At 39.4% G+C, this 23,854-nt stretch overlaps 1 protein-coding gene across 1 annotated transcript in view; it reads left to right on the top strand.

Annotated features, from left to right (window-relative positions):
• Positions 1-23,854, top strand: part of GUCY1A2 (guanylate cyclase 1 soluble subunit alpha 2) — a 147,895-nt gene that overhangs the window by 72,763 nt on the left and 51,278 nt on the right. The window contains exons 5-6 of the mRNA XM_071734684.1: positions 5,438-5,923; positions 22,963-23,106. Coding sequence (XP_071590785.1) covers positions 5,438-5,923; positions 22,963-23,106 — 630 coding nt within the window. The remainder of the gene's footprint in view (positions 1-5,437; positions 5,924-22,962; positions 23,107-23,854) is intronic.

Here is a 23,854-nt window from a genome sequence, read left to right as displayed (position 1 = left end):
CTTCTCTCAGTCACTGTTCCAAAATGCCTGTCTTTGACAGAGAAGTATTGGCTTCCATCAGTGAAATAAATAAGGCTTTTCCCCATGCTTTTCCTTAAAGACTAGGCAGTGGTGTTGTCATTTTATTCATAAGCTTTTTATCCATACTTAATCCTAGGGTGGCATGCATCCAGGGCATGCAGAGCATTGGATGTTGTGTACCTAATAAAGTAGCTGTTGGTGTACAGCACAGTGGGAGACTCCCTTATATTCTCAAATAGCAGCTTTAGAGTCTGTCAGTGTCCCCTGGGTTGGCCTTTGGGGACAGAAGCTGAAAGAATTCCTGAGGAGCAGGACGTCTTCTTTTTGCTCCCCTTTCTTTGCAATGGGTTTACACTGAAAATTCAGCAATAGTTTTAGTTTTGTTGTTTTGTTTTTCACCTACTTTGGCTGCATTATCATTTCACAGTGATATAACCATGTTAGAAGTGACGTGTGATTGATTGATTCAAAATTTGCTCTTATACCATTGTAGATCAGAAGATTTTTTTCTGAAAACAGTGGAATTCTTCTCAATTTATTTGGTGAAAATATAATTAATGAAATACAACCGATGAAAGAAATGCTTATAAGAAAGATAGATGATCTAATCCTGATTACGTATAGGCTTATAGTCCATGTTTAAAGCAGGTCCAACTCTGCAGAGATGCCCAGAAGTATAACTTGCTATGGCAAGCTTCAGGGAACTAGAATGTTCCATTTCATTCAATTACTCCAAGGTACAGTGAAGGATATGAGAGGCAAGAGAGTCCAGAGAAGAGGTGGAGGTTATGCTGGATCACAGCTGAGGACCAAAGTCCTTGAGGCACTCTGAATCATATAAAAAACCTTTTTGGAAAGCAAAAGACTTTGCAAACTGAGAGGACTGATGCAGTCTTAGCTCTTCTCTACTATTGTGCTTTCCAAGATCTGAGTGTTTCTCCACAGGCCAGCGGTGACAGCTTTGCTTCTGCCTTTTGGTTTCCTGATTTGGTTCCTTGAAGAGACTAGCAGGCCATTTTCTATGAAAAAAAATAATTCTTGGTCATCAAGAAATAGCAGGACATTAGAATCACCATTATGACATGACTGGAGTGATAGGAAACATCAACAATTCCTGTTAAGCAGAGAAAATGTGAGAGTACTTGAACCTTGAGTACTGTGTTCAGTTCTGGGCCCTTCATTACAAGGACACTGAGTTGCTGGAGCTGATGCACAGAAAAGTGGTGAAGCTGGAGAAGGGTCTAGAGAATAAAACTTACAAGGAAAGGCTGAGGGAACTGGGATTGTTTAGTTCAGAGAAGATGAGGATGAGGGGAGAACTTATTGCCCTCTACAGTACCTGAAAGGAGGTTGTAGTGAGGTGGGTGTTGACCTCTTCTCCCAAGTAAATAACAATAGGACTAGAGGAAATGGCCTGATGTTACACCAAGTGAGATTTAGAGTAGATATTAGGAAGAATTTTTTACTGAGAGAGTAGTCAGGCACTCAAATGGGCTGCCAAGGGTGGTGGTGGAGTCACCATCTCTTCATGTGTCAAAAAAACATAAAACCACATAGCTGTTGCACTTCAGAACATGCTGTGGCACACATGGTGGTGATTTATTTTTTTTTTTCCCCTGGGTGGACAGTTTGACTCGGTGATCGTAGAGGTCTTTTCCAATTGTGTAATCCTGAAATTTATAGGACAAAATCAAAATAGCACTGAGCCCTTAACACTTTCAGGAAACTGAGCAATTGTGTAGGGAGAATAACTTTGCAAGTTTCTAAAATTGCTTTAGAAACCCTCAGTCCTCTTGAAGCAGGGCTTAGATCACTTGGGGAAAAGAAAAGGTTATTATTAGTTAGGCTTTTTACAGGATTGCCTATGTCTTCTATTGCTTCTCACACATAAGCTTTGAAGTGTGTTATGGGGTGGTCAATATCATTGTTCCTGCTGTGCTGGAAGGCCAAATAAGCACTCAGAGTTGGTAATTTGCCTGGGGTTACCCAGAAGCACAGCAGAGGACTCCAGAGGGTCTGTTTAGTTGGTTATTTACTCTATCAGTGTTTACTGAGAAGAATCCACCTGGGAAAGTTAGCACGATGAATTCATGTGGACAGAGATCACATCAAAGTGCTTAACACTTCAAATTGACAAAGGTGAAGCAGGATCACAGGGGGATGCATTAATTTTCTTTTCATCTCACAGCAGCTCAACAGAAGAAACCCAGCTGGAAGCCAGGTGCCCTGCTTTGCTGACAAGCAGCTCACCCCCAGGCCAGGCTGGCTCAGCCAGGATCTGTGGTCACACTTTCTCCTCCTGAGCTGACACCCTATTTTCACCTGGAGGTGGAAGAGAGAAGTGATAATATGAGATATATTCCTTCCGCACACCAGTGAAGTTCTAGGAACAGAAAACAGAAAAACTCCCTGGTGAAGGGGAAGGAAATAAGAAGAGAATACCACATATTTCATGTATGGCAATTTGCGCTTCAGAATTAAAGTATTTCATATGTGGCCTTTGAAAGCATGAGGCTGCATGAATGAGCAGGTAGCCTTATGTTTTAAAAATTAAAAAGATCAATTAGCCTTGGAACATTAACTCTGCCCACATAAGTAGCTGACCAGCTTTCTCACAGACATGGCTGTCCCATCATCCACCCAAAGGTACTGCAGGAGTTGGCTCACCAAGCCACTTTCCATCATCAGATATCTGGGATAACTGGGAAGGTTCCAGTTAACTGGAGGTTAGCAAATGTGACCCCCATCTACAAGAGCCAGAAGGATAGGGGGAACTACAGGCCTGTCAGCCTGACCTCATTGCTGGGCACGGTTATGGAGCAGATCATCTTGAGAGCCAAACTAGATCAAGCTGCTCAGAGCCCTGTCAAGCCTCACCCTGAATATCTGCAGGGATGAGGCATCAACTACCTCCCTGGGACACCAGTTCCATTTTTCTGCTACCCTCATGGTAAAGAACTTTTTCCTAAGACACAATCTAAATCTGCTCTTCTCTAATTTAAAGCCACTGCCCCTCATCCTGTCACTACACGTCCTACAGTCCATCTCCAGCCTTCCTGTAGGCCCTATTCAGATACTGGAAGGTCACTGTTAGGTCTCTCTGGAGCTTTCTCTTCTCTGGGCTGAACAACCCCAGCTCCCTGAGCCTGTCTTTGTGGGAGAGGTGTTCCATTCCCCTTATAATTTTCATGGCCCTCCTCTGGACCTGCTCCATCGGGCCCATGTCCTTCCTGTGTTGAGGGCTCAATAGCTGGATGCAGTGCTCCATATTGCTGTTCAGTTTTGGGCTGCTCACTACAAGAAGGTTCTGGAGTTTGTCCAAAGAAGAGCAAAGAAGATGATGAAGGGTCTAGAGAACAAGTCTTCTGAGGAGTCTCTGAGGGAACTGGGGTTGCTTAGTCTGGAGAAAAGGAGGCTGAGAGGAGACCTTATTGTTCTTTACAACTACCTGAAAGGAGGTTGCAGCAAGGTGGGTGTCTATTCTCCCAAGTTACAAGTGATAGAGCAAGAGGAAATCACTTCAAGTTGAACAAGGGGAAGTCTAGATTGGATTAGGAACAATTTAATCATTGAAAGGATTGTCAGACACTGGAAAAGGCTGCCCAGGGAAGTGATCAAGTCAGGATCCTTGGAGATATTTAAAAGACACAAAGATACAGTAATTAGGGACATGATTTCATGCTGGACTTGGCAGTGCTACAGGTTAACAGTTGGACTTGATTATCTTACATGTCTTTTTCAATGAAAATGATTCTTTGATAACAAAGCTAAGGAAAAAAGGCTTAGAAATTTAAATATTATTAGGTGTACAGGAACATATATTTAGGAAAACTGTCAGTTTTAATTACTTTCATTAACTGAGTTCCCAGACATTAAAAATTGCATATGTTTTGTTGCTTGCATAGTGGGGTATGGAGTATGGAGACAGAGGACCATGGGGACAGAATAGGCTCATTCACCATATTGACAGTAGGATCTGTAATGGAACCATATTATCTGATGGAAGAAATCCCTAATAGAAACAGCAGCTTCCCAACTTTCCCCCAAACATGCTAAGGACCATGTAGGCGTAGCTGTCAGCTCAGCAAGAGCTTACAGGTCTCTAGACACTTAAATCACATTATTATTGCAAACACCTCTGTATTCTCTGATTGAGGTTTTCCTATTTTGCTTGGGAGGATTATGATGGAAGGAGGATTAAATGATAAAGTGAGTCATGTGAGAGTGAGGGAACACTTACACAATGAAAGAAAGGGTGACTAGAGGAGTCCTTTTTATTTCAGTGGATTGTGTGGAATAGAAAAACACAGATTTAAGGAATTATGATGTCTACAGCTGTGCAGAGAGTTTGTGTGTTGTGCCTGTTTTGCCTATGAGGTACAGATTTTGAGTAAGAGATCCTGTTTATCCAATTTAATTATTTGCTGCTTAGACAATTTTCTGTCCCTTTATGGTATTTGACAGTTGCTTTTGTGTGACCTGAGTAAGTTGATAGAAATAAGAATGCACATGTCCCCAAATGCCAAATATATCCTTAAAGTTAATTTTCAGTGTCCAGTTCAATCTGGTAGTTCTGTGCTCAACTGCTATTGAGGAGCAGGAGGTAACAAGCCAGGGCCTCACTGGTATCAACAACTGAACACCACTGAAAGAATCAAGCCACTTCACAGGCAAATGCAAAATCTATAAAGCAGTGTGATGAAGCACCTTTCCTGTTGTTCCTTCTTCTGTTCTGCAAATACAAATTACATCAATCTAAATGATCAACCAATGTGCAGGCTCTAGCAGAATGTCAGCCTTCAATTTTGTTGCATGTATAACAAGGCAAACAGGAAACAGGAGCACAGGGACACTTTTCCCATGCCATTTATAATTTTATTGAGTTCTTTCTCAAGGCTCTTTCTTTCTTTCTTTCTCTATAACATGGCCACATTTGACTTAGTAGCTGTTTTGCTAAAAAGGAATGGAAGCTACTTCACCGTATCACTAACATGCTTTCAGACAGCTGTAATTTCCCTTTAATTTTGTGCTTTTTATTATTTATAGCTAAGTAACACAGAAGGAGCTACTTTGGAATTTGATTCTAAGGCCAGATACATTCCAGAACCAAAATTTAGAAGCATTATTTACAGACTGTTTATTTAAATACATTCTTGTGGTTGCTTTCCTATTTAATTGGGCTGAAATTGAAGCCAATATCTGATTTGGGAGTACTTTTGTGTCAATATAGGCTATTTTCTGACTCACCTTGCTGAGTAGACTAAGTGAGTTTCGTTACTTGAATAGGTGAGTATAAGAGACATATATAAAGGCTACAGTTTATCATTTAAATGAAGAGGGAAGATGAGGAAAGTAGAATGGACATCCACATCTATCAGCTAATTTTTTTCTTTTCTAAACTTTTCTTATTTTGCAGGTGATGGAAATTAAAGGACAAATGATTCATGTTCCAGAATCAAATTCAGTTTTGTTTCTGGGTTCCCCCTGTGTGGACAAGTTGGATGAGCTGATGGGCCGAGGCCTCCACCTTTCAGACATACCTATCCATGATGCTACTCGGGATGTCATACTGGTTGGGGAGCAAGCAAAGGCCCAGGATGGCTTAAAAAAACGAATGGACAAGCTGAAGGCAACACTAGAATGCACACACCAAGCCCTAGAAGAGGAGAAAAAGAAAACAGTAGATCTCCTTATTTCTATTTTCCCTGAAGAAGTGGCTCAGCAGTTGTGGCAGGGGCAGCAGGTTCAGGCCAGGAAGTTTGATGATGTCACCATGCTGTTCTCTGACATTGTTGGCTTCACTGCCATCTGTGCACAGTGTACTCCCATGCAGGTCATCAGCATGCTGAATGAACTCTACACACGGTTTGACCATCAGTGTGGATTCCTGGACATCTACAAGGTAATAGTAAGACCTAAATTAGCAAAATCTATTTGATACTATGGTAGAAAAAAAAGCCCCAATAGCCATCTTCCTAGATTACAGGCTTCCCTTATAAAGGCAGTATTATTCTTTCTTGTGAAGAAAAGTAAAACTGAAATATGGCCACTGAAAATCTAATAGTTTGATGCTCAGCTGTCATCATGGTTCCCTCATGGGAATATACACCTCATATTCCCATTTTCCAATGGCAACATACACCTCCTATATTGTAGCCTTGTGAGACATCACCTGTGGTGTTCCAAGGGTGAAAAAGTGCACAGTGCTGACCCCAGCCCAAGGTGCAGCTCCTGGAAGGCACTCAAATACGTCTTGTTTTAGCTGAAACTTGAATAGTTTAGGGTCTAGGCACTTGTCTTTCCCCTGGAAGAATTCAAGTTTTCCACAATGAGCAGAGCATTCACAAAAAAAAAGTATTGTAAGAGATTTAAACTTCCACTGAAAACCAGGAAGAGATTCCTGGACAGCAGATTCATAATAAATTGAATGAGTGGGACGTGGCAGTGTGGTGCTCTTCAGGAAAGGAGATGTTGCATGTGTTGGTCCTGTTGCAGACTTCATCACCTACACTTCTCTTCAGGAGAGAGGAGAAGTAGTATTTAATACATGCAGTTAAGATATTATCTGTATATTTAGCCAGTGAAATCTACAGACAATGTTTTGTATATGGGATATCTAATTTTGTGATAGGAGAAGTAGAGCAGATTTCTTTTTACAGCAGAATGCACTAAAAAAATCTAGTTGTAAAGTTATATATTGAATTCATTTTCTGTCTGAGCTTTGCAAATTAAATAACCAGATTTTAAACTGTTTCAAATATTTTTTTGTTGATCAGTTATAGAAAAAACGTCTTTGCAAGAGTGCTGTCCCTTTAATTTTTAGCCTCTAATACACTTTAAGGGCATCCAAAAATACTCACTGCCCACCTAAATAATAATTGTGGCTGCAAAGTTACAATACATACCACAGATAGAACTGACCATGGTATAGATGTAGGCTGGTAGGACAGTATACTAATAAAAGATCACACTGATCTTTATGATGAAAAATAAGTTTTGTGCTCCTGAGCAAAACTTAGTTTATATTACTAGTAGTCAGAAGACCGTGTTGGGATACAATTGCAATGGAAGTACAACCCACATGTGGAAATTGTTACTCTGATATAGTCAGAAAAGATGAGATGCTTTGTCTTGACTTGTATTTATTTGATATCACTGCACTGGACCTTAAGCCATCTGTGAGAATGGGACTTGAGGAACTTCTGACTCACAGTTAGAAGCAGCATCCAGTGACCCTGTTTCACATGCTGTATCCAATATATGGGTGTAGTTAGTGATTTCCCAGGTGATTAAGTTTATTTTGCTGCTTTGAGGCATTCAGGACATTCTTTGTTGAAAACTACAGTTGCAAGGGGATAGGAAATAAAGTATGTAAATCTCTGTTACCTGCTTGGAAGGAAGGTTGGCTGAGTCCTGTGAGAATGCTTATATGTGAGTGATGAATATATCATCTATAGCAGGGCTTACTGCCTTTCACCTACTTTTGTGCCACTTTAGATAGAAAGATTTGACTGTACAGAAATACTGTCCTGAGCAGTGAAATAAGGTGACAGCTGCTGAGATAGGCAAGATTAAGATTTATGCATTCAGAAAAAGGGATAAATATTCCAAAAAGTTAAGATCTCCATGTAATTTCATGAGCAGAGGAATAAACAAAACCTATTTTTTCATGGAAGGATTTCTTACACCACTAACACTTTTTCTCCACTGTTACTATAGCAAAAGGTTTCTCAAATTCATTAGGTTTTTTCCTCCATTTCCCTACTCCCCCATGTCCCCTCAGCATCCCTATACATCCCCTGCTATACATCCCCCCTATACATGCCCATCCATGGGCAGGGCATGTTAACTGTGGCTGTTTTGGAGCTGTATATACCTTTTACCTTTCCTACAAATATTTTTTTAATTTTTTTTTTTTTTTAAACCAGAAGTCTAAAAAAAGTTACTGTAGGGTTAGGTGAAAATGACTCAGTTGAGCATTACAGAAAGACAAAACTCAGACAAAGAAGCCTTTCCCTTGGAGAATCGTGCTTAAAATAAAATGACAATTCCTTTGGAAACACACTTGCATTTTAAAATAAAAATATCTTGTGTGCTTATATCTTTTTCATTAGTTTCAGAAATATTCTGGAAGCTAAGTTTATTGCTAGGGATGAACACCACCGAAGCAACTATAATATCAGAAGTTATTATCAGGCAGTGAATTTTAGATATATAATCACCAGGATTTGTACCCACAGCCTGCCTTCTTCTGGCTTCCACTTCTGTAACTAAACTGCAGAAATTTATCATGTTACCTGTATATACATCAAAACAGATCAATTTTAACATTTTCTTGTTTTTAAGCAACACGGCAAGAATAATTTGCACAAATTATAGGGTGAGTACTTCTGAATATCAATTTCACTGTTTTGTAAACAGAAAATTAAGCAAAGTTTTTAAAATAAATTTAATGCTGTAAATTAGTCACCCAGACTTACTGCTAGAGTGTTTTGATTTCAGAACCTTGATGCTTCTAACCTTGGACTCAGACAATGAACTATTTCCAATTGTCTCATACTATTCATTCAGGGATGTTTACAGAGAAGTATGTCACAAAAAAGAACAGAGATCCTCATATTTAACAAATCAGATGTAGAGGATAAACATAATGAGCTGCTGGATACAGAATAAGAAATGCTTGGATAGGACTCGGAAATGTCTTGGGAGTGAAAGTAGCTATGACTGATGAGGTAGGGAAAGGGTATCCAACTGATAGAGACGTAGGTAGGAATGACACAGACAGGTGATGGGCTCAGAAAAGGCACTTCACAGGAACATTTTGAATGGGTACTGAGTATGAGAGTCCACATTTATCCAGTCTGAGAACATTGCAGTAATTCAAGATGCACAGTGATACAAGTCACCGTGATACGAGAGAGCAGTGGAGCAATGGAACAAGCTCCCCAGGGAAGTGGTCACAGCACCAAACTTGTCTGAGTTAAGAGGTGTTTGGGTGATGCTCTCAGGCACATGGTGTGGTTCTGGGGGTGCCCTACACAAGGACAGGAGCTGGACTTGATGATCCTGATGGGTCCCTTCCAGCTCATCAGATGCTATGATTCTGTGATTCTAAGTCTGGGTGACAGCTTTAGAAACCTGGAAGAAACTATTTTATGGTGAAATTTTAGAAAGAATATGCTTACAAATATCCTTGAAATGATCTAGAGGGATACCCTAGGGGTAATCACAGAAGGGAGAAGGTGTGAGAGAACTGGTGTCTGGCAATGCATTTAGGAAACTGGTGGTGCTGATTGTATATCATATATAATTATATATTATCTATAATATAATGACATTATATTTGGCTTGGAACTGAGGGGTCAAAGAAGAAGATGCTGCCAAGCAGAGAGTGCAAATCAAAGCAGTGTAGGTGCAGATGCTTGGTAAGTCAGTGTCTGTGGACGTGCAAGTGAAAAACTGAACTCCAGGTACAGAAGTGATGGGAGAGACAAGATCTCAGTAAATTTTGAAAGCAGTTACTTTGGGTGAAATATATATTGGTTGGTCTGACTGAATCTTTGTTTTGACCTTTTTTCCTCTGTATGTTCCTGTTGTTCATGAGTCAGGTGCTGGGAAACAATGCTCCAGCTAAACCATCACGTTATCAAGTAAGCTATTTAGATATGCTGAAGCAACTTAACCCTGCAGACTGAAATCTTCACTGCTTACAATTCCCAGCTTTTGTTTCTCCCTCCAAGTAATCAGTCTTTAACATACGGCCATTTTTTCTTGTTTCCTTTTGCCCATGGAGGGCAGCTTTCTGACATCTTTCTCCCTTAGTTTGCTGTGTGAAACAACCCCATTTCACTTGCTCGCCTTTACAGCACAGAGTAAAGGCACCATGTACTGTGGCTTTTTTTTTTTTTTTTTTTGGCCACTCATGCACTGGCTGGGGGGCTGTGTATGCTGGCTGGGCAATGCCAAGCCCAATAGACCAGAAACAAAACCACTCCTGTAGGTGTAGGATCTTTGACCTTTCTCTGGACAGCATAGCATTTGTCCTTAAAGATATTTACAGACTTTCCCCAAACATTAAATGTCACTGTCTTTGATGTGCTTGCTCTCACTGTCTCTAAGGAAAGAGTCCTAAATGGTTTTGACAATGAGCAATTGTCAGCTGCCAACTTTTCTTTACTATACATCTTTATTGTCAAAATTTTAATTGAAAGCTTATTGAATATTTATTGAATAAGGCTATAATTCTACAGGTTAATTTTATTGTTATAATCAGCATCTTTGTATGTGAATTTCTTCTTTCTTCTTCTTTTCTTTCTTAGCCATATTTGGCTAAACTGACACTCTGTTGAGTGGTGCCAGACACATGCCTCAAAGTTCTTTACCAGCTTCCTTGGGGTTCTGTTTACCTGTTAGTCCTGGCAACATTAATTCACTATACACTGATTTATATTTTATTTTTTATGAATGATAAAGTTATTATGTCAGTATTAAGTAACTATAATGCAGTTACTAAGTCAGATGTTCATTTCCTGATTTTATACACCTAACTCTGACTACAACCTTTATTTTTGCTCATTGTGAAGATTTCAGACTAATAAAGTGTGGAAGCCTGATCAGCTCTGCCACCATTCGAGTGGAATCGCCAGTTCTGAAAAATGTTGTTTATATTGAGGTTGTGATAAGATGTGCTTAGGAACCTGATTTTAAACTCACATTTGCTAAAAATATTAGTTTATATTTTAATCTTACGGAAAATACCAATACTTTCTCAGTGCAATGACTGTCCCATGTTGAGAAGTAATATTTGTAAGTACATATTAATATATATATATTCTTAAGCCTACTGTCAATGCTACAATGACTAAAGAATACTGCAATGACAGGAATAATGAGCTTCAGATTGTTCTGAAGTTTTCCAGGCCTTATGTTTCATAAGTTAAAAACCACGGTCTCCAAGTTATTGTGCAAAGTTTGTGGCCACCACTTCTGTCTTCTTTCCATCACTTCTGCACTTTTAACCTTTTAAGGTCAGTGCAACTACATGACCATTTTTAGAAGTTTTTGCTTTCTTTCAGCTTCAACTTAAGGATCTGCAGAATGAAGATTATTATGAAATACAATTAAAATACAGTAATGATACTGATATTCTTATATTAGCAATGTTATATGCATAAAATACTGTAATATACCTTTTTTCAAGATGAATAGGTGCATTTTTGGGGATCATCAGCGTACTAGGAGTTGCCTCTTCCTGCTAGTTTAAAGTAAGTGGGTTTTGAATATGTAATGGGAGAAAATTTATCTTATCCAGAAGCTCTCTCTCTCTGTGGTACCACACAGCCTGGTAGAGCTGTGCTTCAGAACACTGCTCTGCTCAGGTCCCATCACAGAGGGTCTGGAGCCTTCTTCATTCTCTTGGCCTGGGCAGGTTATAGCACTGACTTTCTCTTTGAACTCTGTCTATACATGGACTTACTTGCTGGCACACAGGTTTATCTTACTCCAGTATGAAGTCAGGACAAAGCTAGGGCACTTGTTGTTTTCGGAACTCAGAAGTGTTCTTGGCTAGGTTAAAAAAGAAAGAAAGAAAAAAAACAAACAAAAAAACCAACCAACCAAACAAAAAAACCCCACACCACCCCAAAAACCCAAACAACCCAAACCTATTCCTTGTTTTTTCCTCAAATCTCTGGTGCATCTCCACTCAGGACCTCTAAAATATTTTAAGACTTCTCATTACTATAAGCTTGTATTTTTCTGAAGCCTTGTGAAGGATCTACACTTTTTGTCTCTAGGGAGATGTGCAAATTAAGCAAACAGACATGCAGGCTGCATAAGAGCTGTTCTTTACTTTATAAGCATACAGGTCTGAACAAAACAGTGAAACATCTGTGCATGTTCCCCTTCTTTAGACAACTCATCAGGCAAGAGTCTTCAAAGGAGTCTAGGACTTCTGCTTCCGTATAAAATATCTTATTCAGGAATACAATGCTACTTTTTTTTTTTTTTTTTTTTTTTTTTTTTTTTTTTAACATTTACTTCCTTGTCTTTTTCTCTTTTGTCTCTCTCCTTCCACTTTTATCTGAAAAGCACACAACAGTTTATCAATGTCCTGCTCCCTTTCTTTCAAACTGCTTGGGAGCCTTAGAGCCTATGTTCAACTGGAAGGTCCTGGGACTGCTTCCCAAGTCCTCAGTTTGTGTACAAACCCTGGTCATCTTCTGATTTTTTATTTGGACAGGATCCAAAAGGATATCCTCCTTTGGGGCTCTCTGCTCCATATTGAGGAGCAAGCTGTAAAGGGTGAGTGTCAGGGGGATGGAACCAGTGGTGTCCAATGATAGGACAAAGGGCAACATTTAGAAGCTGGAGCACTGTAGGTTCTGTGTAAACATAAGGAAAAGCTTTTTCACCTTGAGGGTGGCAGAGCACTGACACAGGCTGCCCAGTGAGCCTGTGGAGTCTCCTTCTCTGGAGGCATTCAAAATCTTCCTGGACACGTTCCTATGTGACCTGCTGTAGCTGAGCCTGCTCTGGCAGGGCGGTTGGACTCGATGATCTTTTGAGTTCCCTTCCAATCCCTGATGTTCTGGGATTGTGTAATATTTGCTTAAACTGATAAACAGTTCTTTGACATTGCAACTGCCTCACTTGAGAGAGAATGCCAGGCAAAATATTTCCTATTCATAGGTTTGGTGTTGTTTTTGCAGTTCCATGCTTACCTACATAAGAGAGAAAGCATTTATGCACAATGAATTTTGTATTCCATGATTCTTGCATTGAAACCTGATGTTGACACCATGTAAACACCAAGTATTCTAGAGTGTCTCTATTTTAACTAGTTGAAAAAAAACCAAACAAAAAACCAAAAGCCAACAAAAAGACACAAACCCAAATCAAACCAAAATGCTTTTAAAATACCACATAATTAGTTTACATAGCAAATACTATTTTTCTCTTTTCATTTTGTAAAGAAAACAGCATTCTGAATTAATGTGCAGATGAAAGAGTTCCTCCATATGTTGGCTACTGAAAGATTTATGCTCAAGACTGCTAAGTAGGTGCTGTAGAAAGAATCTGAATAAAGCTCTTCCTGCAAAATGCTCCTGAACTTGCCAAAATGTAGCATCATTAAACCCACTAAAAATAATATGTCCTCAGGCCTGGTATGAGCAATTGCTTCATAATTAGGGTCTCAAGAAAGGAGCTGGGGTTTATACTAAGACAGTTTTTTATAAAAATAAGCTTTACCAGATGAACAGGTTTCTGAACTTCACAGGTCAACAATTGGAATCCATTCCTGCTCACATGGGAGGGATTTTCCATACACTGAACTCTTTCTAAAAGCAGAATGCAGTGCCATAAAAGCATTGCAGAATTACCTTGAAACTTATGCACAAGAATTCACTGCTTAGGAGTTAATTTTAAAAAGTGGAGAGATGGAAGCTAAGAGAACCAAACACTAAGGGAGAAACTGAAGGAGATTCTTTGGTCATTTGCAGAGAGTGTTATTCTCAAATCCTATCTTGAAAGCTTTAAAACCCTTAAAAAAGCCAGTTTTTTTTTTAATAGTATCCCAGAGATTTTGGGAATCTCTAAATACTATTGTATCCAACATGTAGAACCGATTTCTAGCAAAAAAACCCCACAGGACTAAGTATTTTAAGCTGGCAGATACTGTTCAGCTTCAAAGGTGCACAATTCATCTGTTTTTCAAAGCTTTGCTGTGAATTCTGCACTGGAAGGATGTATAGAATCCTTCACACTGCAAACAGAAACAGGATTTAATTTGGATTCACACAGCATCGAGAAAGCAAACAGGTTTAAAAAATGTCAGTATTCATTCTTTTTTTACAGAGACAGAAATGCAGATCCAGAAGCTACTTCAGGATCAAGCATACTTAGGCCATGCTCAGTAAAGGCTTTTCTGACCTTACAGTACCTACAGAGGAAGAGAACACACTCTTCACCTCTCAGTGGAATAACCTTTCTCGTTTTTCTCCAGTATGTTTTTTTGACATTTCTTTCTTCAGAATCTATATTTTAGATTAAATTACTTGTTTAAGTCTTTTTACCATAAGCTGCCCAAAATACTTAATGGTTGCTGTCTCTCCTCAGTGCTTAATAACATCCCTGACCTGCATACCAAAATATGCATGCCAAGGTGTGGGATTTTTTGATTAAACAATATCCTGCAGTCATACTGGCAAACTGTATCTTAGCACTAGCAACCAGTACACTGATGCAATCTCTTTCCTGGTTTAGAGGGCTTTATGAGAGCAGGAACGTGTGCTCTGTAGAGCAGTTTCAAAGGCATAGGGTGACTTACGCATGAGAACGATAACAGCTCACCTAAGATCTGTCTTCTAAGAGTTTACAAACTAAGCCTTTCTAATTTTTGGCCATTATGGACCACATAAACATGGTTTTCAGCCATTTCTCGGGAAAAACATGCTGATGGAAGGGCTCTTTTTTATCAAGTGATAGTCTGAGCAAAGATACAGACATTAGGGTCCTGCACTAGTAAATGGGCAAATAAACCAGGTTTCCAGATTTCAGAATACATCATGCCCTGGAAGTTCATTTTTTTTTTTTCAGTGATTATAGAAGAATGTATGAGTAGCTTAGGGCAGAAAACAGATGAAAGAAAAGCCTACAGGGAGATGCTAATAACTTCAAAGGTTTCTTACAGAGTTATACTTGCAATATCTTAATCTTAAGGCTGAACTTCGCTATGCCCCTTTAGAGGGAAGACATTTCAGCTTTCATGAAAAAAATATATATAGCTGGGATACTATGCAGTTCAGTCTTGCAGATGGAATGAAATATGGATAAACAGAATAATGAAAATTTTAGGAAGGCATAGTCTTTACTGCAGTACCTGAGAACTTTTCCCAGCTTCCACTTCCAGGTACTTTTGCATCCCAAATCTTGTCTGCATTCTGGGATGAGACTTAACATTAAGGAATCATCTCTTTACAGAGATATCTTTATATAGATATGTGCCCTCATGGAAGTGCAGAATAAGTGTGCAGGAAGCTAAGAAGTGCTCCAGAAAGTCCAGGCTGTAGAGTACATATGGAACCTATTCTGACTAAGAGACAGCTGGGAACATACCCTGACTTTGCTGTCTGAGTAACCATTCCCAGATCTTCACAAAAAAAAAAAAAAAAAAAAAAAAAGCTAGAAGTCATCAATTTTTTTGTTAATGTAATCACAGGAATCACTAAAACTTTATATTCTCCATCAAATGATGTTCTCTGGATTTGTCTCTAAGAATAGAAAGAAAACTGACACATGGAATGTAGAAAGCTTTTCCACTAGTTCATCTGTCCATCTAGATCTGTCATCTGTCCAGTCAGCACCAACTCAAGTTTTCTCTTTACTAATTTCATTGATTTTTGTTGTATTGGCACTGGAATAACTCCCATCATCATTGCTGTCTCTCAATAGGGTCCATTAGAATACTTCACTGATTAATTCAAAGCTTGACTTTCCATGACTTTTGCAAATGGATATGATAATCTTTGTCCAAAGAACTGTGTATTACTCACTCCAATTGAAACAGTCAGTAACATGTGGGACTGACTGTAAGAAGCAATGGAGTATTCAAAGGTCCTTGACATTGATGCTGAGTCTCTTCACATTTAGCTAAGAAAAATACTAACAGCATGTCATTGACTAAGAGAACTGAGGTGGTAATTTTGCTGACAATCATCAGAGAAAGATAAAGAAAGGCTGACATTCTGGCAGACACTAATTTGCTGGGAGATCACCAGGGAAACTGCAGTGTTGTAGCTCCAAACAATGCAACTCTGTGGCTCAACTGACTAGTAAAGTTATGTGTAATAAAATATCCAGGAAAAAATGAAAAATTCCTTCTCACAATCTTCTCCTCTCCTCTCCTCTCCTCTCCTCTCCTCTCCTCTCCTCTCCTCTCCTCTCCTCTCCTCTCTTTTCTTTTCCATGGGAATATGTCACGAATGAGAAAAAAAGAAAACATTGCATTATTGACAATGGAGGGGAAATAACTTACGAATTTAATTTAATTTTTCCCTAGGAAGTTTAAACACTACATCATGAGAGGTACAGAAAGTTTAGATAATTTCCAGCTTTAATCTTTCCAGTGTAGTTTGTGTAGCATCTTTTTTTCTTGGAATTGTAAGATAGAGGGCAAAAGGGCAAAAAACATAAGGGCAAAAAACAGTGGCTGCATTATAGCCTCAATCTGAATAGCAGAGAAGACAAAAAACATTTGAACATTTGAAATTTCAGGTAATTATCAATACAGCTGATAGACATATTGAAGTACAGGGCTTTCTATATAGTGAAAGTCTGGATTACAGTAGAGACTTCCATACCTAATGTATTATAATGCTCTGTGTTTGTACTGAACATGGGTACTTGAAGAAGTACAAGAAGCCCCATGAACCACTTAGAAAGTAATAGTACTCAGCCATGTAACAGACTTCCTAACATTTTCATTTTGATATTTATGCCCTAAAATACAGGGATTGTGTTCTTTATGATTGTATTTGCTGGAGCATCTATTAAAATCCCCACTGTCTGCAGTATTGTTTGATTTTTCTTTAAGGAAATGTGCAAAATTATTTTTATTTGAATAAGACCTTGTGGTCAATAAGTTCCACAGGCTTCCCTCTTTTATAGTCCATAAGGATGCTAATGTTATTTTCTTCTCTTGGCCTTCCACCCTGCGCTGCTGTGAAAAGCCCACCCCTGTCTCCTTGAGGCCCTTCACGGGCACTGGGAGCTCCTATCAGGTCCTGCTCTGGTCTGAACAAACCCAGCTCCCCCAGCCTCTCCTCACAGGGCAGATGCTCCAGCTCCTAACATCTTGGTCATCCCCCAATGACCTGGATCCAGTTTATCAATCTCTGTCTTGCACTGAGGGACATTAAAAATGTCACAGCATCTAGCTATGGTCTAATGAGTGCTGATTAGTGGTAATAATGACTTCCCCTCATCTCTGTTCAAACAGCCTAGGCTGCCATGGCCATCTTTACTCATGGCACTCATGGTTGGGCCATGTCCCCAGGGTATTTCCTGCAGAGCTGCTTCTTATGGCTGTTGTTTCCAGACTGTATCAATTCCAGGGAAATTCCTTCCCCAGGACAAGACTTTGAACTTGTCCTTGTTGAAATTCCTCAGTTTCCTGCTGATTCATCTTGCCTGCTCATATCCCTCAGGATGGCAGCTCTGCGACAGAGAAATTGGTGGGTCCCTCCAGTTTGGTGTCAACTGTAGGCTTGATGGTAGTGCAGATGTTATCAGGAAAATTTGCACAGATTTTGTCAGAACAGGCAGATTCATTGACTCTGTAAAATTCTCTGCAGCAACAAAAGTCACACCCAAACCAGAGAAGTTTATTTTCTCAGTGAGGAAGGCAAAGACCGTTAAACGGTGACTAACTAAGCCAGTACCCATTCCCCTGCTGCTTATTTCTATTTTTTTTACTCTCAAGCTCTTTAAGAGGAAACTGATATCATTGCAACTGCTGGGTTTTATTATTTCAGTATTATAAAATGAAATTTTGTAGAATATCCCCCAGCAGTAGGAAGACTTTCAGGCTATTGGCAGGTTGCTCATAAGTGATAAGAAACAGTTTAGTAATAAGCTTTTCTTCAGCTAAATATAGCATATACATTTTATATACTGTGGCTGCAAACAGGGCGTCGAGGATAGAGAAGCTGTTTAATATTCCAAGTCTTTCTGCCAACTTGAAATTACAGTAATTGTGAATGCATACCTATGGAGAAATAAATATTTCTGGTGATTAAAAACAACAGAAACATGTGAGACCATAACAGGCATTTTGTGCATCTGGAAACTCAACTGAAATTGAAGAAATATCTGTTATTTTATAAAATAAGAAAGGAGATTTTTTTTCTCCCTTGAGAGAAAAAAAATCTTTTCTTTCTATATATATGTATGTATGAGGAAGATGCTGAACGATGAATGGTTTTGGCTTGAGAAGGGCTCCATTAGAAGTTAATTTTATCTCAGCAGGACAGCTAACTCAAACTAAAGTCACTAGTGCAATCTTAATTAAGGCCTTTTATTTATAGATGACAATTTGAGATAGAGACAGTCACACTGAAGGTAATCCAATTTTTTATTTCCAGTTTATTTATTTATTTATTTTGCAAAAAATCGCTGAATAGTTTGTAGAAACAGTGGCGTAAATTATTTTAGGGTGGTTATAACCCATTATAAACCTTATAACCCATAGGAGTGAGATAATTGATACCTATGCAGTCCTCTGAGTATTCAGGAGGTGGAAACAGGAGTACATGAGTACCCTTTGGAGGAAGGTGAAGGATCTGCAAGGGACATGCTGTTAAGGGCAGCTTTTCTTCTTTAATTAGGACAGCAGTTTTTGAATTTTCAGGCCCATTCTTTTGTACATGAGTCCATTTTAATCATAAGCAAAGAGGCCTTTTTGATATGAGTATAACTCAAGCCATTAAATGAGTATCAAACCACACAGGCTTGCTTATTGGTCATATATTTAAAAAAAAAAGGTTGTGATAAACAGTTGTAACAGTACCCTGTAACAGTTGTAATACAAATTATCTATTAGGCTTGTACAGAAAACCTGCTGAGAAAGACTGGACTAAAACTAGAGCCAATCCTCCCTCCTGCTCTTTCTTTTAGTGGTTTTAATATTTCTGGTAGCTGTATGGGGCAGGTCTTTGGTAGCAAGGAAGAGCTCATAGGGGGAGATGCTGTGAGAAGCTGCTAGAAGCTCCCCCAGCTCCAAAATCCACCCCCACTTTTGGTCAAGGCTGGAGCATCAGGAACAGTGGATGGGACACTATGATTACCATAGATAAGCAGGGAAAAAGGAAACTGATATAAGACCTGCAAGACAGAGGAGGAGGTGAGAGCAATACCAGAGAGATCCCCAGGTCAGTGAGGAAGGAGGGGAAGAGGTGCCCAGCTGAGGTTCCCCTACAGCCTGTGGTGAGGTGGCAACTGCCCCATGCAACCCACAGAGGAGCAGCCTGTGAAGGACCACAGTGGAGCAAATGTGGGTCTGCATCCAAGGAAGGTGACTGTTCCCAAGCAGCTGTGACTGTGGCAGTCCAGGCTGGACCAATCTGTTCTTGAGGGACTGCACCTCACAGGAGGGACCATGTTGGAGGGGCTCATGGAGAACCCTCTGCTGTGGGATGGGCCCTGCACTGGAGCAGAGGAAGAGTGTGAGGAATCCTCCCACTGAGGAGGAAGGAGCACCAGGAATCAAGTGTAGTGAGCTGACCATAACAGCATTTCAGCATTCAACCCCCTGTGCCGATGGGGGGGAGGAGGTGGAGGAATCAGGAACAAAGTAGTTTGGACCTGGGTATAAGGGAGGGATGGAGTAAGGTATTTAAGATCTGCTTTTGTTTACTCATTGTCCTGATCTGATCTGATTATTGATAAAGTAAACTGATTTTTTTTCCCCAAGTCAAGTGTGTTTTGCCCATCACCATAGCTGGTGAGTGAAACCTTCCCGTGAGCTTTTAGGTGGATTTTCTCCTCCCTCCTTCCCCACAGTGAGGGGAAGGGTAAGCAAGAGGACTTCTGTTTTTTTTTCTTGCTGACTGGGCCTAAATAACAACACCATGGGATTTTCGGATTACAGGGTGTCCCCCATGATTACATTTTTTTAATGTGTATTTCCAAGCTGAGCTTTGAAAAAGGTGCTAGTGAGATTCCTTAGAGTGTTTGGATTCCTGATTATTTCAAATGAAAATTATTAAACTCACCATTACAGGTTTTACTTGCAAAATGATGTTTTCCCCTGTGTATGTAAGCCTGTGAAATGAAAAGTGACACCAGTTCCTTCATTATTTCTAGAAGTTCCTATGTGTAGGACTGCTGCACATTCAGGCATTCGTGAGTAAGGACACAAACACAAGGCTGTTGCTTCAATACACCATATTTTCCCTTCTGAACTGTTGCTAAATCAACAGCCAGACTTTATACTTATACTATAAAGCTCAGCTTCTAAAAAGGTACTGTTCATGTTTAAAGCAGACATACCAAGGACAAATAGAAGTTATGTACCTAGAAAATGACTTCCCAAAAGTAGAAGATATTTCTGTAAGCTTCCTGTTGCATGACAAGCATTGACACTCTACAATGTTCAGCAGTCTCAGTATCTACCAAGCTTTTCCTGAATTGTAGAGTACACACAGATACTTTAATTAATTATGAACCTTAATCTTTGATTTATCAAGGGCCTGACTGGAAATAATTTGGTCATTTCTAATGAATTGATGGGGGGTTACACACAGCAGAAGAGAAGACTTTTTTTGCTTTTTTATATAGAAGTGGAAGTAGCTGCCATGGTTCCTGGACTCTTCGTTATATAAAATATAAAAATAATATCCTAAATTTTAATAGAGTGGTCTAATTTGAAATCTAAAATCTAAATTCAACCTCATTTCTTTTCTATAGTACTCAGTACCCAGCTAATGAAAGCTCCAGTGAAGATCACCACAGTGAGGGTAAATCAGTGAAAAGCAATGAAAAGTAAATAAGAATAGGTTGAGTTGTCAGTGAATGGCTAGAAGTATTAAGAGTAGTAAGAAAAAATTATTCAAATAGAAGAAAAAATCAATTAAATCTGAATAGAGGTGAAACTGCTAATTATATGCAAAAATGGTTGAAATATTAAAAACAATATTTTAATTTTTAAAAGAATCGGAATAATATATTTACAGTACAGTGAAAGCAAAATACCTTTTTCCATATGTGAATCTAGGAAGAATATAAAAGTCAAATATATCACTAATAATGCACTATAATATTTACATTACAAAGTAAAAAATTCACAAGTTAGTTTATCACAAGGTAGAGATTTCCTCTAATGTTTCATTACTGTGTATCATCATCTTGAATAGCATCAAACAGAGCTGAGTGCACCTATTTTTAGCTACTTTGAATAGTACCTTCTTTTTCTCTTAATCCTGTTGACATTTACTTGAATATTTATGGAGTACCAGTTTCTCTCTGGTTTGCACACTGGTTACAGGATTTACCCAGCAAATAGTCTGGCATGAGCTATGAGCAGTCCTTTATTTTTCTGGTCCCATTCTTGCTCCTCATCTGAGATTTAAAAAATCTACTTCTTACACGAGTGTCTTTACTCATTAGTGGGACTACCCTGTAATTCTGAAGTGAAAGGTACCACTCTCATTGCAGTTTCTATTCTAATGTTCTCATATAACCTCATTATGTTGAACAAAGCCAAGAGCAAGGTCTTGCACCTGAATCAGAGCAATCCCCAATGTCAGCAAAGACCAGGAAATTAATTGATCAACAGCCCTGCAGGGGACTTGGGGTGGTGATTTGGGCATGGGCTGGCAATGTCAGCTTGCAGATCAGAAAGCCATCTCCTGGGCTGCATCAAAAGAAGTATGGCCAGCACATCAAAGGAGGTGATTCCCTGCTCTTGTGAGGCTGTGTCCAGCTTTGGGGTACCCAGTGAAAGAAAGATGTGGAAATGTCAGAGCAGGTTCACAGAGGGCCACAAAAATGGTAGAAGGCTAGAACACTCCTCTTGTGGAGACAGGCTGAGAGAGTTGGCGTTGTTCAGCCTGGAGAAGAGAAGCCTTTCAATGCAGCCTTTCAATGTATAAAGGGGGCTTATAAAAAAGGTAGAGAGAGATTTTACCAAAACATGTAGTGACAGGACAAGGGGCAACAATTTTTAACTGAAAAACATTATGTTTAGACTAGGTATAAGGATAATTTTTTTTACCAATGATGGTGGTGACTAGGGAGCCCAAAATTGTGATTGCCCAATCACTGGATGTGTTCAAGGTCAGATTGGATGGAGCTCTGAGCAGCCTTATCTAGTGAATGGTGTCTATGTTCTTCACCAGCCATTGCAATATAATTGCCTATCCATTTGTTGAAAAGACAACTTCTTAAACACCAGTATTGATTACTCTTATTCTTTTTTTTTTTCTCACCCTTGTTCTTCTAAAGCCTCTTCTGGCCCTGTCTCGAGGGCAGAGTGAAAAACAAATTAATTATGTAGCAGAACCCAAACTCATCCTTTAGGATATGTGCACACATCCTTTTAGACTGTGCACAGAGAATGTTCCAGATGTGTGGACAAATAGACTGCAAAACAAAATGCTGTCAATAAAGCTGCAGAACTTGAAGGCTTCAGTGTTGCCTTTCTCCAGAGCCAGAGGGCTTCTGTAATTTCTTTTCCTCCCTCTTCTTCCTGAGAGACAGCTTTCTTTAAGGAAATCAGGGATAAGAGGGAGAGAAGGCCTGTTTGAAGAGACCTGAGGGATCAGTCTGCTGAACTTGATGCCTGAAGGCAGGGAATTCAGTCAGGTAGCCTGCGTTGTAGAAAGAGGCAACAATCCTTATTTGAAAATAACAAAGGTGCAGTGAAAGGCTGTACCAATAGAATCTATTTGTAAATTCTCCCTATACCAGGTAGAGCTGCTAATGAGAAGCTCCAGGCTATTAAGTGTTTTCTTATGAGGTTTTGCTTATTCTAATTCTCTTCCTGATTAACTTTTCTAGCAGAGCAAATAATAATTATGAATTGTAATCATGTAGCACTATGAAACTGCAACTAGCAGCAAACTGAGCCAGGATAGTAATAAACAAAGCAGCAAGTAATTTCTCATTTAGGAAGACAGAGTTTTCTGTATTAGTGCCATGGCAAAACGTTGTCATGTCTCAGATGATGGCTTATACTGCTCATGAACTACTATGTGATCCTCTGTCAGGTGTCAACTGCACCTGTTTGCAAACTCAGGTAATTATGCTCCATTTTCTAATTGCTTATGTTATGGATGTTTTGCTCACATGTTTTTAAGCAATGCTATTTGATTGCAGATAACTAATGGTAGGGATCTCTTCTCATTAGTGTGCTCTAACGTTTGATTTCTCTGGTTGTTGCAGGTGGAAACAATAGGTGATGCGTACTGCGTTGCAGCAGGGCTCCATAAGAAAAGTCTTAGCCATGCTAAAGCTATTGCCCTGATGGCACTGAAGATGATGGAGCTTTCAGAGGAGGTTCTCACTCCAGATGGGAGCCCTATTAAGGTAACAACTTTGCTCTTTATTCTCAGCTAGTCAATGGTACATGGGCCTGAATAATTTCACCATGTTCTTTCAATAAATACCTGTTTATTGCTAGGAGAATTTACAATTTAATCAATACATCACAGTCTTTTTTATGGATATGTATTTCACTGGTGCCCATCAACAATCTTTTAAGCTATACCTTACTTTAGAAAGCCCAGTAGCAACTAGCTGTCATCTTGTCATATGCCTTGAATGCCTTTTGGTGGCTGGAGGGCATTAGATGCACTCCCAGAGCCCTTCTTCTAATTCATTTTAGTGTGAGAAGGACAGTTCACATGATCCTGGACTGTCCCATACTACAAGCTAAAGCACAGTATGAGATGGCAGTTAGAAAATTAACTTCAGTAATAGGCTCCTGATCTGAACTTCTGCACTAGTGCAGAGGCACTTGAAGAGTTCTGTAGCTCTAAGGGGCCACGTGGCTCTTTTCTAAATTGCTGCTAACCTGTATAAAAGAAGAATGTGAAGACTGTCTCCTCTTTCTCAGGATTTAAGGCTCTTTCATCCACATAATTACAGATCCTTTTCCTGGAATGGTGTAGGAGAAAGCAGAACACATGTCCTTCTGTAAAATTTTACATTTTCACTGCTTTTCTGCTTCACGTGCTCATATACCAACCTTCTAGATGCTGGCATTTAGAATCAATGGTAGTTAATTGGTAATTATTTAAAAGATGAGGATTCAGCAGGGGAAAAACCAACATGG

The sequence above is a fragment of the Heliangelus exortis genome, chromosome 1, assembly GCF_036169615.1.
Source record: "Heliangelus exortis chromosome 1, bHelExo1.hap1, whole genome shotgun sequence".
Classification (NCBI taxonomy): domain Eukaryota; kingdom Metazoa; phylum Chordata; class Aves; order Apodiformes; family Trochilidae; genus Heliangelus; species Heliangelus exortis.
Note: the sequence above shows the minus strand (reverse complement) of the source record. Positions and strands in the feature narration are given on the sequence as shown.